Below are 18,340 nucleotides of genomic sequence, written 5' to 3'. Positions count from 1 at the left end.
GCAGCACTTTAAATATTTACCATCAATATATTTCCATGTTACAGTCATACATACTCCAACTTGTTGTAGAACACTCTACATTGGCTCAATATTCTTGCATATTTTGTGCCAGTGGTTTGCTGTGAGTGATCTTTTCCTCTGAGTCACATTTCACCCTAATTGTCCTAAAACTGAATGGCTTACTTGGCCATTTAAGAAGGGAATTGAGTCAAACACAGTGCCATGCATCTGGAGTCACGTATCAACCAATTTATAATAATTAACAATATGTTTCCTTTCCTTTGTAAGCCAGATGGGTTTTCACAATAATGCTGTTTTTTTTCGCGATCATCACAACTGCTACTAGCTTTGTGTTCCAGCATTTTAAATATGATTATATTCATTTTGTTCAATTGCTTAAACATAAAATTCACAGCTGCTATGGTAGGATTTGAACTCCAAAACAAGTCTGTTAACTTGATCGTTGTGGTATTTTACCCCATACATCCAAGGTTATTTGAACAATATTTACAGATTCCTTTACCTGTTATCATTTGTTTCAATAAAAGCAGCAGTGGTAAATGAAGGATTTCTGCAAAAATATATTAGTTACACAAATAGATTGTAAGTTAGCAAGAAGTCCCTGAAATATTTTTAGAAATGAGCATGTAGATCACCTGCTTCTTGTAGTCACTGCACTTCAGCCAGCATTTCAGAAGTACAAGCAGTCCCTGGGTTTCGTAAGTGTTCCATTCCTGAGAACTGTCCATAAACCAAATTTTTCAGTAAGTCAGGAACAATTTCAATGAGGGTCAATTAGCATGAAGATTTATTTGTTGTCTTCCCCTGTATAGTTACAATGGTACAGAATCAGAATGTCCCACATCCAATGGCTAGTTATGATGGCCTTTATCTAGCAATGTTACATTCATTGATACCTTAAAGTATTTTACAAGTGTAAATAGAGGAGACTGCCTTCTCAGTTTCCAAAGCAAATCTCTTAAATGGCCTCCCACTGTGAATTGGTAGCCTGCAATTTTAATTGACAATGCTGTCAGTTTAATTACTGCAGGAAAGTCTCATGTTATCAAGTTGTATAACACGGAAAGGGGCCCTTTTGCCCAACTTATCCATGCAGATCAGGTTGCCAACCTAAGCTGGTTCCATTTGCCTGCATTTAGCCCACATCCCTCTAAACCTTTCCTATCCATGTACCTGTCCAAGTGTCTTTTAAATATAGCAATTGTGCCTGGCTCTACCACCTCCTCTGGCAGCTCGTTCCATATACCCACCACCCTCTGTGTGGAAAACGGTGACCCTCAGGTCCCCCTTAAATCTTTCTGCTCTGACCTTAAATCAAAGCCCTCTAGTTTTAGACTCCTCTACCCTGGGGGGAAAAAGACTGACCTTTGTAACTCATCTATGTCCCTCATGGTTTATACACCTGTACAAGATCACCCCTCAGTCTCCTATGCTCCAAGCAAAAGACCCCAGCCTATCTAGTCTCTCCTTGTGTGTCAAGCCCTCCAGTCCCAGTAACATACTTGTGAATCTTTTCTGCACCCTTTCTGACTTGCTTCCTATAACTAAGCAACCAGAAATGCACACAATATTTCAAGTGTGGTCTCACCAACCTCTTGTACAGTTGATGTCCCAACTCTTGTACTCAATGTCCTGTCTGATGCAGGCAAAGCGTGCTAAACGCCACCTTCACCACCCTGTCTACCTTTGTTGCCATTTTCAGGAAACTATGTACTGGTACCCCTAGGTCCCTCTGTTCTACAGCACTCTCCAGGGCCCTGGCATTTACTGTGCAAGTCCTACCTTGGTTTAACTTCCCAAAAAGCAATACTTTGACATTTCGGAGATAAATTCCATCAGCCGTTCTTTGTCTTGCTTTCCCAGTTGTTCTAGATCCTGTTGTAATCTTAAATAACCACCTTCACTGTCCACTATGCCACAAACTTAGTGTCATCTGCAAAGTTAGTAACCAGGCAAACTACATTCTCATCCATATCATTAATATAGATAACGAGCAACAGTGGACCCAGCATCAATCTCTGTGGCACACTGAATAAACCCTCCACTACCACATTCTGACTCCTACCACCAAGCCAATTGGTTAGCACACCCTGGATACCTTGTGACCTAACCTTCTGAATCAACCTATTGTGCGGGACCTCGTCAAAGGCTTTGCTAAAATCCACGTGGACGTTGTCTACCGTCCTACCCTCATCACTCCTCCGTCATCTTCAAAAAAAACTCAATCAAATTCATGAGACATAATTTCCCATGCACAAAGCCATACTGACTATCCCCAATCAGTCCTTGCCTTCCCAAGTGCAGGCAGATCCTGTCCCTCAGAATCCCCTCCAGTAACCTCCCCACCACTGATGTCCGGCTCACCGGCCGGTGGTTCCCTGGCTTGTACTTGCAGCCCTTCTTAAATAAAGGCACCTTGGATGGCTATGGCTAACGATACAAATATCTCTGCCAGGGCCCCAACAATTTCTTCCCTAGCTTAGCTCAATGTCCTGGAATACACTTGGTCAGGCCCCAGAGTTTTATCCACCTTTGTGCACTTCATGACCACCAGCACCTCCTCTTTCGTAATGTGAATATATTTCAAGACATCACTATTTTCTTCCCTGAATTCCCAAGCTTCCATGACTTTCTCCACTGTAAATACAGACAAGAAATATTAATGTAAGACCTTGCTCATCTGTGGCTCCAAACGTAAATGACCACATTTGATCCTTTAAGGGACCTACTCTCTCCCTGGTTACTCTTTTGCTCTTAATAAATTAGAGAATCGCTTAGGATTTTCCTTTACTTTACCTGCCAAAGCTATCTCATGTCCTATTTTTTGCCCTCCTGATTTCACCCTTGTGTACTCTTACATCTCTTATACTTTGCTTGATCCCAGCTGCCTATACCTGACATATGCCTCCTCTTTCCTGACCAGAGTCTCAAAATCCATCATGAACTAGGGTTCCCCAATCCTGCCAGCCTTGCCCTTCACTCTAACAGGAACATTCTGGCCCTGAACTCTCCTTATCTCAAAGTTTTACTAATCAGTTTTGTTTTAAGGCACGTTGGCTTTTGAATTAACTAGTTGCTACCCCTATTCCATAACTCCTGAAAATGTTTGCATTTCTGTAACTAACTTTCCTATCTCGAAAGATTCTTTTAAAAATTTATAGGAGAATTTGTATATAGTTGGATTTCTGTAAGTCAGGTCTTCCATCTCTCCATACCTTGTGTAATATGACATCAGTAGCCTATGCTGTTGGGTTCAAATGGTTAATGATAATCATTGTGTTCCTTCCTTGCTGTTTTATCTCTTCCCCTTTCTCAGTAGGGCCTATTCATGCTGGTCTTATTCTTGGAAGCCCTCAGTATTACCTAATATGTGAACTTAGCAGTCGGGCTGCCAATGGCCAGCAAGCAAACGCGGACAGTTCATGAGTAAAAAGTCATGGAAAAATGGTGAAAAGCTATTTTTTCCTTTCCTAGAATCAATTGTCACATCTGGATTATGGGATCAGCTAACAGCACAATGGGCTAGGCTTTTCTCTGACTTGACTTGATAGCTGGCAAGGCTCCTGTTTGAAACTAAAATCAATTCAGCAATGACTGGTCTGTCCTGCATTTACTCAGTAACTAAATCCCTGCATTTTTAGAAAGCTGCGTGCCAAGTTATCTGCTGTCAGTATCTCCTTGCCTTCATGTTATGCTGTGTGGCAGCTGTTGGCCCCAGTTGTTGTCTGCTTGATTTGGGGAGTCATTTGGCCTGCACTCTTGCTCAGTCCACTGTGTGTAGTCTATTTTAATTTCCATTTATTGGCTGATTTAGATGTGGCTGCTGTTCCACAATTATTTCTACTTTGCTCAATACAATAATCTTCATGGCGGCAATTTAATAATAGACTGTTCAAGCCCAGCATTATCCTCCAGATGCACACTTTGCAGAGGGGCTGTTAGGCTATCAAATTGGCATCAGTTCTTCCTGAAAATGTTTGCTCAGTTAATAGGGAATGTGGGGGGAGGGGTAAGGCTCCTTTTCCTGCTGTAATGAAATGTAACTATTTCTCTCATCTTTTCAGTTGATAAATCCTTTTCTTAACGAAGTCAGTGCTGTGCTACAGCGTCTCCCCAATTAACCTCAACCCTTGTAGGCTGGGGACGAAGAATAATTACTTTCTATGTTTGAAGATTTGGAGAGACTTTCAAGGATAATTAAGACTTGCTGTGTATTGACAAAAGAGCTGGAGAAGCAGAAACGAAACAAAATGGAAAGAGACGTGTTGCTGCTGCTTCTGACCTCTTGTGAAGACTTAACCTTTAGGGAGGAACAGCTCAGTGGGCATTGGTTGCCCTCCAGCAGCTCACTGGGCTGGCCATTCTCCACAGCTTAGTATTGTGATGACATATTGCCACCTTCACTGCACATCCCTAACCAACATCCCTCCTGCCCAGTCCTAATCTCCACTTCTCCTTCCTTTTAAGATGCTCCTTAAAATCTACTAGTTCAACCATGCTTCTGATTACCTGCCCTAACATCACCTTAAGTAGCTCAGAGCCAAGTTTTGCCCTTGAAGTTCCTTGGACTTTTTACATTAAAAATTCTACCTAACTGCAAGCTGTAGTTGGGTTAAGAGCTGTTGATGCTTCTGATTACAGTACTGGCCACTGACCCAAACAGCAGCAAAAAAAGTTCCATTTTGTTTTGCCTTTAATGTGCCAAAAACATCCCAAGGTGTCTCATGGGAATATTGATCAAACCCAAAACTGACACCAGGCATATAATAAATATCAGGACAGGTGGCCAGAAGCTTGGTTATACATTAGGGGATTTAAAAGGGTTGGAGAGGTTTTGTGAGCAAATTCCAGGACCCAGCTGTCAGCAACAGGAGACGTGGTTGCCAGTGAGTGGAGAAACTAAATTTGGGGTTGTTCAAGAGACCGGAATTGAAAGAATATAATTAGTGCAACAAGTTACCAGGCTGGGGGAGTTTATAGGATAGGAAAAGGCCAGACCATCATGAGACTTGATGAAAACTTTAAAATTGAGATGTTGCTTACGGAGAGCCAGTCTAAATCGGTAAGGACAGGAGTGATGGCTGATGGGGATTCAGGATATGAGCAGCAGTGTTTTGGGTGACTTGATGTTTACAGAGATTAGGATGAGGGAGGACGGCAGGAGTACATTAGAATGGTCAAAACTTCGGGAGTAGAAAGGCTCAGCAGCAGACGAGCTGAAACGGGAAGCAGTGTGACGATGCAACAGTGGTCGAAATAACCAGTCTGGGTGATAGCAGCAAGGTCTAAAACTCAGCCTCGATCTATGTAGGAAACCAAGGTTGTGGATAGTCGGGTTTATTTTCAAACGGTTGCCAGAGAGAGGGATGGAGGGGGGTCGTCAGGGAATGGAGACTGTGACAATGACTTCAGTTTTCACAGTGCTTATTTGCTCATCCGGTTGTAGATATCAGATATTCTGAAATTATGGATAGAGGCAGTGGGTACTATCAAAGTGGGTCTGGAAACTGATGCCATATATTTGGATGATATTGCGAAAGAGGAGCATGTGGATCTGAGGCAGAGTTAGATTTAATTATGATGGTTTCCCAGGGTGAATAATCCCCCAACAAACACTGTCACGAGGCTACTGAGGTCCTTGTGTATTCTTGGTGCTTGGTTAATGTCAGTCCTGCACCTTTAAGAGCAGAGGAGATAATTGAAATATCTTCTGCAAAATGTTTATCTGCTGAAGCATCACTGTTGTAAAGCCTGGTGTCAGTGGCCTAGTGGGAAAAGCTATGTAACCCTATGTAATAATCACTATTGATGAAGCAGTTTTATCTGCTCTTCTCTCTGAATCATTCCCTTCAAATTTCTATTGAGCCTTCTTGGAGGTGTATGAAAGTTGAGTCTGCTCACCGTCGATGGTTACCACCTGTACTTTGTGGTCATCACCATGAGTGAGGCTATATGGTGATTGTCAGAGGACTAGTTGACAAGATGGTAGTTAAGATTAATCTGGTCCTCAACCTATATTGACCTGTGCCTTGTCCATTAGGAGACACACTGTAGTGACCAACCCAATACTGTTAGTTTGTCAAATGGATCATCACAGTCCCAGGCTGGCGAATGATCAAGTGGGGGACATGCTTGATTTTCCCTTGCATTCCCAGGGATCCTGCACCCAATTACACTGTTACACCACTGAATCGGATTAGTTTAGATGGCACAGAATCGATTTATCTTGGGCTTAATAACATTGCAATTATTGGTGCATTCATAACCTGCCTATCACATTTGTTTTTTTTTCAAATGAGTCTCTCAGTGGGGCGTTATAATGGGCTTCATTGTAATAATGAGCAAAAAAGGAGCTCTGCAAAATATGTTTTGGCAAAAAAAAACACATACCTAATATGTTAGAATCACAGAGACATGCAGCACAATATTGTGTGACCCCCAGAGGAGAAAGAAAAGCAAACAGGGGAAGAATATGCAGGACTGTTAACGGAAAATTGCTTCAGTAACAGCAATTACTTTGAAAGGATGTGTAACACTTCTGACTCTTCCTGCAATAGCAATGACGTACTTTCAGCTTCACACTAGCTTGGAAATTTTACAGAAATACAGTTCTATTTCTTTTCGGTTTTCTCTGCTCTTAAGGTGCTGACCCATGCGGGAGCAATGTTAACAAGATCCCACCGGCATTCCTTTACCTCTGTGTTGTGATAGTGAGCATTGGATTGGCTTTTGGACTCTGAAGACCTGCGTAGCCAAGGGAATCCTGTGCCCAGTTGTTGACCCCCATACGTAGGCACTTCTGGAAAGGGTCACTTGTGAGGAGAACTCAACTCTTGTGGGTGAGCAGGCGAGCATAAATGTTGCTGTTCAGTCCATGTGTCTGTTGTCATAAATTTTTCTCTGCAAATTTACAGTAAAGACCTGTGCAATATATGCCAGTTTAATTTTTTTTCCCCATTAAGCAGCCCTTGGAATCTGTGGAATATCTTCGGCCTCTCATTTTGTTCCTGTTTGGGGAACATACCATTTGCTCTGAATTTGTTTGTGAGTAACTCGCATTGGTTTACTGAGCCCTGCTGAGTTCCAGATAGAAGGCTCAGGAATGATGATGCTTCACAAGTACCTCGTTTCCAAATGGCTGACTCCAGATTCGATGTGGAAGCTTTCTGTTTCCCACCCACTAATTTAGACTGTGTTTCTGATGTCTGTGTAGAGCAGTTGTATCCAGTTCTGGATTCCCTCTCCGTTGTGTATGTGTGCAGTATTCTGTCAAAGGTGGGCTTTATGATGTGAGAGTTTTCAAGTGATGAACATTGGTAAATGATCAAACATGCTCCTGCTCCTTCTTCACTCAAAGTACAACACCTCACCAGAGTCATTCAGTTGGAAACTGGATCACAGAAATGTATGACATGGAAGGAGGCTGTTTGGCCCATTGTGTCCATACTGACCAAAAATGAGTTCTTCAGGCCAATCTTTTTCCTAGCTTAGTCTGCAGATTTGGAGGTTACTGCATATTAAATGCACATTTAGGTGTTTTTTTTTTAACCATACTGGTATTTTCTACCGCATTCCATGTCCTTGAGTTATTCAGCATTCTTGAGTTATTATCCTCTCTGCAAGGGAAATGGCCTTTCAGAGAAATCACCTCAATTAAATATCTCTTGATCTCTTATTCAAGCCTCCTCCCTCCTGGCTAATCTCTCCTTATAATTAATCTTCTACAGCCCTGGGATCTTCAACTCTCCCCGATTCCCTATCACCCACCCAAAATAGAGGCCAATCAACCTACCAACAAGCACATCAGTGGAATGTGGGAGGAACCGGGAGCAGCCAGGGAGACTCACCCAGTCACAGAGAGTATGTGCAAACTCTGCTCCTCTTGGGAGAGAGTACAGCAGAGATTTACAAGAATGTTTCCCCCTCTGAGGGGTTAGAGTTAAGTGGATGTACAAGAAAAACTATGGTTTTCTTAAAAGAAAGTAAAGATAAGATTTGATGGAAGAATTAAACAGTAAACAAAGAAACCGGATCCAATGACTGAGGGATCAATGAATGGAATGCACAGATTTAAGGTAATTCACAAAAGATCTGGAGACCTAGGAGGAAAAAAATCTTCTATAAATATTGCAGGGTGGTTAAGCTTTGGAATGCATTCCCTAAAAAAGGTGCGGGAATTAGTTGTAACCTGCAAGAGAGATTTGGATTAATGTTTTAATGGGCAAACATCCTAATGGTATACTTAAGACATACTCTGATATTCTTTTTGAAAATGCCATCACAGGATTCATGGGCTGAATGGCCTCCTGTGTTTTCCTGTTCTTTGATCCTATTTTTAGCTGGGTCGCAAATCTGTGCACCTCTTCTCCAAGCTGCCCCTTGTTTATAGCTCCCTGCCCTCTAAAATGCCTGAAGTACCTACAGCAGGCATCTCAAGGCACCAGAAAAACACCACCTACAGTGTCACTGGAAATACCTGCAGACTCTGGAAGGTCAGCATCCTCTCCCAAGTCAACATCCCCAGTTGTAAGGCTGTAGTTCCTCTCAGTCAGCTTCATTGGGTAGGCAACACCCTTCACAAACCTGACACCAGACTACAAAACAGACACACTGTTCTGCCTGCATCTGCAGTCTTCTGTGCCTCCACTCTGTTCTGAGTTCTGGCCGGGCAGGGAAAAAGATTCAAGGATAGGCTGAAAGCTTCCTTGAGGCAGTGCAACATCCCCACCAACTCCTGGGGATCTCTGGCCTATGATCCCTTGGAAGGAGCATTCTGGACGGTACTGATAACCTCAGGTCCACACTGAAGCCCTGCATGACCAGAAGTAGTCCACCCCCTCACAAACTACATACACACCCACCCTGACAGCCACCTGCCCATCTGTGGAAGGGTTTGTAGACCCTACACAAGCGACTGCCTGAGAAGAAGGCGTCAATAAACTTTACATAATAGCCCTTTATATTTTCGCTTTCCACCACTGAAGCTGGGAACTTTAAACTTACTGGTGAACAAAAGTGGTTCTCCCTACTCCTGTTTGAAACCTTTTCTCCATCCTTTGTTTGTTGTCCTATGTTGCAAAAAACTGCTTTCCTTCCTCAACTTCTTTGAATCCTGCTGAGAGCAAGGTGGATTGGGGACAAGTCTACGGTTGTATTTGCTTCATTCAACCCCTTGTGCTTGAAGCATACACATCCGAAGGGTGTAACACATCCTGCCCCTCTAGTGCTGCATTAATTAGTTTAAACTTGCGGTGTTTATTATTTGAACTTGGCATTGGTGGGTCAATACTGCTTCTTTCTCAACTGTAGATTCCTGTCCTCATCAAATGACTTTTTGACATCCCCACACTTGCCCTTTCTTCAAGGAACACTCTGTGTGTACACACCAAGTAAAATCTTCAACCAGGAACCTGAAGTGGTACTAATTGTACTTCGTGATGACATAACTAGTAGAGCCACTCTCTCACAGCTCCAGAGACCCAGGTTCAATCCCGACCTTGGATGCTGTCTGTGTGGAATTTGCATGTTCCCCCTGAGGCTACATGAGTTTCCTCCGGCATCTAAGGATGTGCAGGTTGTTCAGTTAATTGGTCACTGTAAATTGACCGTAGTATGTTGGGTGGTAGAATCTTGGGGTGGGGGGGGGGGGTGGAATAGCTGATGGGAATACGAAGTGGATAAAAAAATTGGATTAGTATAAAAAGGTAGCTGATGGTTGGCTCGGACTTGGTGGGACGAGGAAATATTTCTTCATGTCAAAGGCTTCGAGGGAGATGGGGAGAAGGTGGGAGCAGGACTCTAGGGTGGATGATCAGTCACGAATGTGGGAATGGATGAGCAGGGCAGAATGACCTACTCCAAGTTTCTGCACTATGGATGTTTCATTGAGAATGGTGTGTGCAGTCTCAAAATGGGGCTGAGCAAATTTGGCTGATGAGATCAGTGACTGAATGACGTCAGACAGCCCTGAAGGATTCTGCAGACACACATCAGAAAGATCTGACTGAAGCTGCCCTGGTGCCTCGGATGGTTAATGCATCACCCAGAGAAGTAATGACATGACACAGCTCAAAATCACTAAATCAGTTCCTGACCCATCAACAATTAGCGATGGATCAGTTAGTCTTTATCGTCCCTCAATCACAAGAGGAATTAAAAGCCACTCTGAGTTACCATTTCATTAAGTCATTGGATGAACATTGTTAAGAGTCTGTCCTTCTCTAGGTTTACGAGTCAGCGACGGGTAGTTTGCAAGCAGCTGAAAAAGGGGACAGACTGCACCCGCTTTTCTGTGAACTGATGTCTTCAGATCAGGGGGATGATACTGAGTTAATGGAAAATATGTTGGAAACAAATTCCAAACCAAATGCTCTCAGATCAGTAATTTTTGCTTCATAGTTTGAGGTGGAGGAGTCCAAGGGTAGATAAGGTCACATTACTGACCTCAGCCACACTGGCCTGAAGCAGTGCAATCCAGTGGTTGAGCTTTGAAAAAGGTCGCTAGCCTTCGGTTTGAAACAACAGTGTTCTCAAGATTTGGAATCCAAAGTAATTTAGCCCAGATTTCTCATTCAATGCTTTAATAGTTTTGTGGATGTTCAAAATCTCAAACAAATCTTTGCTACAGATCCCTGACCAGATCCTGGGCCTGACGTTTGAACTCTTACTCAAATTCCTAATACCAGCATGAACTGCACCAAGGGGCAGTCAGTCAGACACAAGTGCTGTAGTTTGGTTTTCTCTTACCTGTCTAACATTTTTCCTCCTTCACAGCCCTTCTGGTTATCAGAGTTTTAATTTTGCTCTTGTTCCGAACACCCCAAAAAGCAAATCAGATGTGGAGGTTGGCAGCTTTTACAGCATTCACTTAAATCTCGGGGCCCTGTTGTGAGGAGGTCTCCACAGGTAGACAAACAGCAGATGGTTAGACTTCTCTTTCCATTCAGCATTTCTTTGTATTTTTCGCTATCCTGAGCTAAGTGCACCGGCAAATGACATCTGCCCCGCTGTGGCTTCCACTCAGTGCCAGGCCAGGACTGCAGGGGTCCCACTTTGGAAAATTGCCGTGGCAATGCAATCTCACCCTGGACTGTTGCCTCTTGACATCAGGTACAGTGCAGGGTCAGTGGCTCAGGTCAGGGTGCACTGGAAACGTCCCCACTCGTGCAAATATCAGCGTTTGGCATGTGCATGTACTGGACACGGGGCGTACCTGGATTCCCAGGCGATGGGGCTGTGCCTCCTGATGCAGTTACACAACATTTACAACATGGGAGGAGCCCATTCAGCTCACCGTGTGAATGGCTGTAAAAGTGTTCACCTGCTTAACCTGCTCTTCAAGCTCTTTGTAGCTGTGATGTGGGTTTCTGTCTATCACCCTCCCCGTTACTCCTACCAATTACGTTAAATAGTTTTTTTGATCTGATAACTAAATGAACGGGGCTTTAACCTATTCACTCCATCTCGGCTCCTTATTATTTTATGTATCTCAGTTAAGTCTCCTCTCAGCCTCCTCTGTCCAAAGAAATGAACCTTGGCCGATCTAATCTTCCCTCACAGCTGTAGTTTTCTAGACCTGACAATTTTCTCACAAATTTCCCCTGCATTTTCCTCAGCGAAATCACATCCCTCTTGAAGTGTGGCGGAAAGAACCGTGAGCAGGTACTCAAGCTATGGTCTGGCAAATTGTTCCTTCGTTATAGCCATTTAATGAAGGAATGCATTTATGTACCTTTTAAGTCTTATTATTCCTGTCCTGCTGCTTTGGACTTCAAGGTCCTTTAGTTGCTCCACAGGATGTCCTTCACCTGCCTTTATTGTACCTGCCCAACCACCTCACACTTCTCTTGGTCAAATTCAATTTGCCTTTTTCTGCTCGACTGATCAGATACATCTTCCTGATGTCTGAAGCGTGCCTCTATAAAACCACGAGTATTTTTGTATCATCGACAAGCTTCTGTCATGCTCTGTACATTTAACTTTAAATCCTTATTATGTGTTAGAAAAGGCTGCGTATTGATCGCTGAGGAAGTCCACGGTAACATTGTCCAACCATAAAACACTGGCTGGACAATTACCCAAACACGTTACCCTTTGCTTCTCGTTTTTAAAACTACAATTTGCCACTCTCCGTGGGCTTTTCCTTTTCTTTGAACCAGCCTGTCATACGTGATCCTTGACACAAAACATTGCTGAAATCCGCTACATCAAACGTGCCACTCTCGTTGACCTCATTACTTCCGCAAAAAGTTCAATCCAGGATGTCAGTATCAACACGTCCACCTGATGGCCCCTGGTAAACCTGTGCCATTCCGGGTGGAGATGTATCCTGTGGGTTAGAATAGATTCCAATAATTAGTTGTTGGGTCAGTACATTATCGGGCCGTACCTCCTGAGCTGTGAATCACTCGGCACATTCACCGCACTGGGGTTATTACTGCACGGCTTAAGGTAGCTCCCACTGATTGACCGGTAATTGTTGGGAATTGAATCCGGGATTCAGACCAATGAACGGCTCATTATTCCTGATCTGTCCCCAGCACTGGCACCAGGGTCGTGACCGGCACACAGGACCCTGCGGATCCCTCTCCCACTGACACCCGGATCACCTGTATCCGGCTGCTGATTGGCTGCCGGCGGTCAGGCTGCGCTCGCCATTGGCGCGTTGTGGCGGGGGCGGGGCCCCGGTGGCAGTCGGTGCGGGTCGGCGGCGGGCGGAGGTACCGTCAGTCTGCGCTCCTGCAGCCGAGCTCTGCGGTCCCAGGCCTCTCGGTGGCCGCGTTGGGTCCGGACTGGTGTCGGTCAGTGGGCCCGCTGCACCTCAACCCTCGCCGGCAGCAGAACCGAGTCCCAGGTCAGCGGCTCTCTGTACCCGGAGGGCGGAGGGGGGACTGGGGCTGTCCGTACCCGGGGTGGGGTGGGGGGACTGTCTGTACCTGGGGGGCTGGGGTATGTTCCGGGGGGGAGGGGAAACTAGGGCTGTGTTTCCGTGGGTTGGGGGGACTAGGGCTGTCTGTACCTGGGGGGCTGGGGTATCTGTTCCGGGGGGGGAGGGGAAACTAGGGCTGTGTTTCCGGGGGGTGGGGGGACTAGGGCTGTCTGTACCTGGGGGGCTGGGGTATCTGTTCTGGGGGGCGAGGGGAAACTAGGGCTGTGTTCCGGGGGGTGGGGAATTAGAGCTGTGTTCCGGGGGGACTAGGGCTGTCTGTACCTCGGGGGGGACTAGGGCTGTATGTACCCGGGGGGCGGGGGGTGCTGTCTCTCCCACGGGGGGGACTGGGGCTGACTGTTCCCGGGGGACGGAGGGGGGTGTTGTCTGTATCTCGGGGGGGGGGGGGGCGGTGGTGTGGTTGGGGCTGTCTGTAGCTGGGGTGCAGATGGGTGTTGTCTGTACCTGGGGGGTGGGAGGGCAGAACTGGGGGCTGTCTGTACCTTGGGGGGCAGATGGGGGAGGTTGCTGTCTGTATCTGGGGGAACTGGTGCTGTTATGTATGGCTGGGGCTGGGGGGTGGAGGGGGTACTGTGTACCTGTAGGGGTGGTTGGGGGGGAATGGAAGGATGGCTGGACTGAGAGGAGGGGGTGCAGGACAGGGGCTCTCTGTATGAAGGGGGAAGCAAGGGCTGTCTGTGTGGGGAGGGTTGGAAGGCTGGCTGTACCTGGGGTGCAGGACAGGGGCTGCCTACATTGGGAATGGGTAGAGGTTGTGCGTGTATGCAGTGGTGGGTGGGTGGTGGGGGGGGGGCGGTGAAAGTTGGCGGTGGTTTGCGTCTGGCTGCCTGTATCCGGGGCAGGAATGATCTGTTGCTTGGGACTCCCCTTCCATGGAGAGTGTGGCTGGTCTTGATTGATTGTTCAGTCTGTTTAGTTTTTTGTCTGAGAGTAGGCATTTTCCCCTTTCCCTGCTTGGGTTTCAGCAGTGTGTGTACTTCACACTTTTAGAGGGAAGTTGCATTTCATTTTTATCAGTCCTGATGAAAATCCACAGATGCTGCTCGACCTGCTGAGTTCCTCCAGCACATTGTTTGTTGTTTCATTTCTGACCTCTGTTTTGTCCTGTAATGTGGGTAGGAAGCATTCCAGAAAGCATCCAGTGTTCAATCACACCAGCTCTTGCTCTGCCTAATGGGGTGGGGGGTGCGGGGGGGCCTCTGTGCCATGATAATTGTGTTTGCAATTTCTGCACAATCATTCATTTTTGTCATCTACTTCTCTCCCTCCATCACCTCCCCTATCCTTTCTCCAGGAATTTGACTGCCTGCTGTTTTCAGCTGCCACATCCTCCAGTCATGCCTGTCGATTTTGCCAGGAGACTTTGCCTTAATCACTCCCCTCCCCTTCGCAGTTTCTTGAACCACCAGGACTTCGGAGGAGTGAACCGATCCAGACTGAAGCCACTGCGCTCGTGTCTGAATCTTAGAAACACAGAATGCCTGGACAAAGAGGAATGGAAAACTTGCCCCCGCAGCAGCATTGAGAAAAAGAAGGTAGTTTTTGCAGATGCGAAGGGCTTCTCGCTCACCGCTGTTCGAATGTTCTCAGAGTTGGAGGATGATTTGTCAGATCTTCAGTTTGAGCTCTCTGACCTTGCTGACTGTGACCCACGACCTGTCAAGAATGAGAAGTTATCTCTAGACTTTCATCTGCCCTCTGCAAATTATTTAAGCCTCCGTTCTCGTTTGCAAGAAAACTTTGTCTGCCTTGAAGACTGTGTGGTCCAAGAGAAGTTCATTTCTGGAACAGTCAAAGTTAAGAACCTTGGCTATGAGAAAAAGGTTATGATCAGGATCACCTTTGACTCCTGGAAAAGCTTCCAAGACATTGAATGCATTTACTTGAGCAATGCATATGGCTTCATGGATGTAGACACATTCTGCTTTCAGATCCACCTGCCAGAATGTCTCCAACCTCATGAGAAGATTGAGTTCTGTGTATCTTTCAAATGTGGCCAAGATACTTTCTGGGACAACAATAATGAAGAGAACTATAAAATTACTGGTGGGGGCTGGCAGAAAGCTGGCCGAAAAACTCTCTATGCAGAGGATTCATCTCATTATAACATTCGGGGTAGAGCACAAGAAGTAGATTTTGAACAGTTTGGCAGTCCCCGATCAGCTGACGTGATATTCTCCCAGTGGCAGAGTTGGGGCAGATTTGACAGTTGTGCCTATTGGTGAAAACTTCTGGTCCCCAAATAGGAATCAGCTAGATTATTTTAAAATGATAATTTAAGTTCATGCCAGATGTGTATCCAGATGAATCGCATCTTGAGGATTGGTGGACATTGCATGAACATTAAATATTAGGTGTTAAGAATATAACTGCTTTGCTCTGTTGCCATTGACAAGACTTGATCAGTCATGACTCTGTTCTTCCTCATCTTTCTGCCTGATTTCTGAGGAAGTGACAGAGAATGGCCAGTATTTCCCCAACACGATGATGGGGCAAGTGTTTTGTAATAAATGTGCTGTTTCAATTAGAATAGCACAATCCCTGATGTTTTGACACTTCTACAGTAGTAAATGTTTGAGCTGCTGTCAATGATTTACGAGAGCAAAGGTGGCAGTGCCTGAATTTCGAATTTCACAAATCAAACTTGCACATACAAGACACATTTGTTAATCTATTTGTCACTTGTGTGCATTGCTTTGTCCCTAACTTGTCATGTACTAGGATAATTATCCTTTGCTAATATTGCTGCACCTGTAAGCTGGGGAAGAACTGGGCTGACGCTTCAGTGATTACTGCAACATCGTAAGTTGAAAATGGGTTAAGTTTGGGAATCAGGATCACTTTGTCAGTTCTAGTGACACATTAAGCAGCAGTGGATGGCTATTGCGTAACTGGCTCCCAGTGATGTTCACAGCCCTCTTTTGATTGAACAAAGAGTGTTTTGAGTGCCTGCTTTGTTAAATGTACAAAAAAAAACAGATTTTAAAAAATTCTATTAACACTTCGGTTCTAATTGCAATGTAGTTTTCTTGCAGCCAAAACTGGAACTCAGACGCATGTTCTGAGCATCTTCAAATCTTGCCTGTCTTTGCAGAAAAGAGCAATGGAGGTGGCTTGGTCTTGATGCCAGCGAAGAGGGTGATACTCTTCGAAGGGCTGGAAGGATCGGCATTTTGCCTCTGTGGCTTGAACTGTGGCTAGTTCAGGGTGATGAGGAAACCTGTTAAACTTCCCAGTTTATTTATACTTCCTGTGTTGCAGTTCTGAAATTGTGTGGGTTTTTTTTGAATTATAAAACAATGGCAAGATTTTCACGTTTTAACACTTTTTGAATAGTTTTATTGAGTGCTTTGATTTTCATTGAGGCTACAGAGTAAATGCTCAAACAAGATTACCTCTTGACCTTCAGCTATGCAAAATATAAAGTGAAGAAATTGATTATTATTGGGAGTAGTTATTTTATAAATTGAGACTGCAATTGCAAAAGCCTATGCTGGGCATTTATATGCAATGTCAGCAGAGTTATGGGAGATTGAAGTGGCTACCTGGCCTCATGAAGTATGAATCTTCTGTAGGAATCTGTTATCTTGCCTGGTTGCTGTTCACAAAAGATTGTTCTGTACTTGATCATGAAGTTCTTCATATTGAAGATTTAATTCGTGTGGGGGATATTTTGGGTTGAAAGCTCAAAATCTTTGCCATTGGTATTTCTGACTGCCCCCTGCCTCAATTCAACCTTGTTAATCCTTGAACACAGAATCTGGCTATCATTCAGGGTAATATGGGGCTTGGCCATACTGTCCAGGTGATGACTGAGCAGTTGGTCTGGACCAGCACTGAAAGGGGACTCCCTGGAACCGTCCGCTCACCCACTGAATAAGAGCCACTATCAGTTGCTCAAACAGCCTTTGTGAGTAGTTCAGGGAGAGAAGCACAAGGTGCAAGTTGAAAGCTGCAGTAGGTTGTAGATTGGGATTGATTTCATGTGCAGTGTCAATGTTGGCTGATTTCCATTGTTATCTTAAAGAAAACCCTTTTTCTGGATTTTGGCCTTTTACACCAGTTGATGAGCCACTGGCAGATTAAGAACCAAACATTTTAAAACCGTTTAAACAGATTAATTGAATGAGGTTTCTTTCGCATGAACTTCCCTGAGAGCAGACGGGAATGCTAAAGTCAGCACACTGGGATGGGAAGTGACTCTGAGATTCAGAGGATGAAGTGAGGTGTGGCAAAGAGATGCCCACAAATGCCATGAGGCCCAATGATCCCAGAATCGCTTTGTTTTTTGTTCACTGGGTGATAATCATTTGTGGGGAAAGTGCAGAAGGGATGAAGAAACGTTTTGGGAAAGTGAATATTTCCATCAAAGAAGATTTGAAGTAACAACACTAAGGTGACTGTGACATCTCCGGTGTTCCAGTACACTGCAGTAAGTATTTGGTGGACACCCACAGAAAGATTTCGATGTAGAGTTGACTCAGTGGGGGGGGTGGGGAAGGATGCTTCACTCACTCAAGGGGAGTTACTGATTTTTGCAGAGTGTGCCAACTGAGATTTGGTAGTGGTGTCTCACGGTGTGAAGCAATGGTTATTGTCATCTGGTGGATTCCCTGTGCGAGATGAAAGGGATATCAGCTGTAATGGGGGATGCTTTTCTGTTCTATAACTCTGCTGCCTGCCTGTTCTCAAGTATGTGTTACATTTGCATTTGTTGTAGATTAATGCTACTTTGTATGTTTAAAAAAAAATAAAGTTTACATGGAGTTAAATTTGAAGTTTCATTTCCTGAAGCCAACTATTTGCGGGGCCACTAACTGGTAACAGAAATCTGTTTCCCTGCAGAGTATGGGATAATGTATTTGGTAATGTGTGATTGGGTGCTACAATGAAACTAATCTTTGAGGAATTATTGACCTTGGCTAAATGGGACTGAAGTCACCAGGCTTCGTGTTACTATATCTTTTTATAGACTTGCATTGTACAAGGAAGAAGTGGTGTGGAACACTCTGCAGAAACAAGAGCTCAATATTTCAATGAATTCCTTTGCTGCACCTCTGACAATTTAGCATCTTAAAGGTCACTGTCCCCAAACCGTAGTGCTCTTAGCCAGTGCAGTGAACATCAACCCTGTCATTGCCCAGTGTCCACGTTCCTAATGTCTCCCTAATGTTAATCCCTAAACCAATAATGTAAATAATTACTAGGCCTTGTTTGGTGAGCAGTGGTATGGCAAAAAAATGAAGGAAAAGCAAGCTATCATGGGATCATAAGATATCTTTTAGTCACATGTACATCAAAACACCATGAAATACATCTTTTGCATGGAGTGTTCTGGGGGCAGCCTGCAAGTGTCACCGTGCTTCTGGT

The 18,340-nt window shown here is 44.7% G+C and overlaps 1 protein-coding gene across 1 annotated transcript; it reads left to right on the top strand.

Moving 5' to 3' along the window:
• Window positions 1-11,248: 11,248 nt before the first annotated feature.
• Window positions 11,249-17,739, top strand: LOC127584179 (protein phosphatase 1 regulatory subunit 3C-like). Its single transcript, XM_052040760.1, has 3 exons — window positions 11,249-11,379; window positions 12,665-12,874; window positions 14,265-17,739. Exons 1-3 carry the CDS (start codon window positions 11,249-11,251, stop codon window positions 15,193-15,195), a joined length of 1,272 nt encoding a protein of 423 aa, XP_051896720.1. The 3' UTR covers window positions 15,196-17,739.
• Window positions 17,740-18,340: the final 601 nt, after the last annotated feature.

This window comes from Pristis pectinata, chromosome 29 (genome assembly GCF_009764475.1).
Source record: "Pristis pectinata isolate sPriPec2 chromosome 29, sPriPec2.1.pri, whole genome shotgun sequence".
NCBI classification, from domain to species: Eukaryota; Metazoa; Chordata; class Chondrichthyes; order Rhinopristiformes; family Pristidae; genus Pristis; species Pristis pectinata.
Note: the sequence above shows the minus strand (reverse complement) of the source record. Positions and strands in the feature narration are given on the sequence as shown.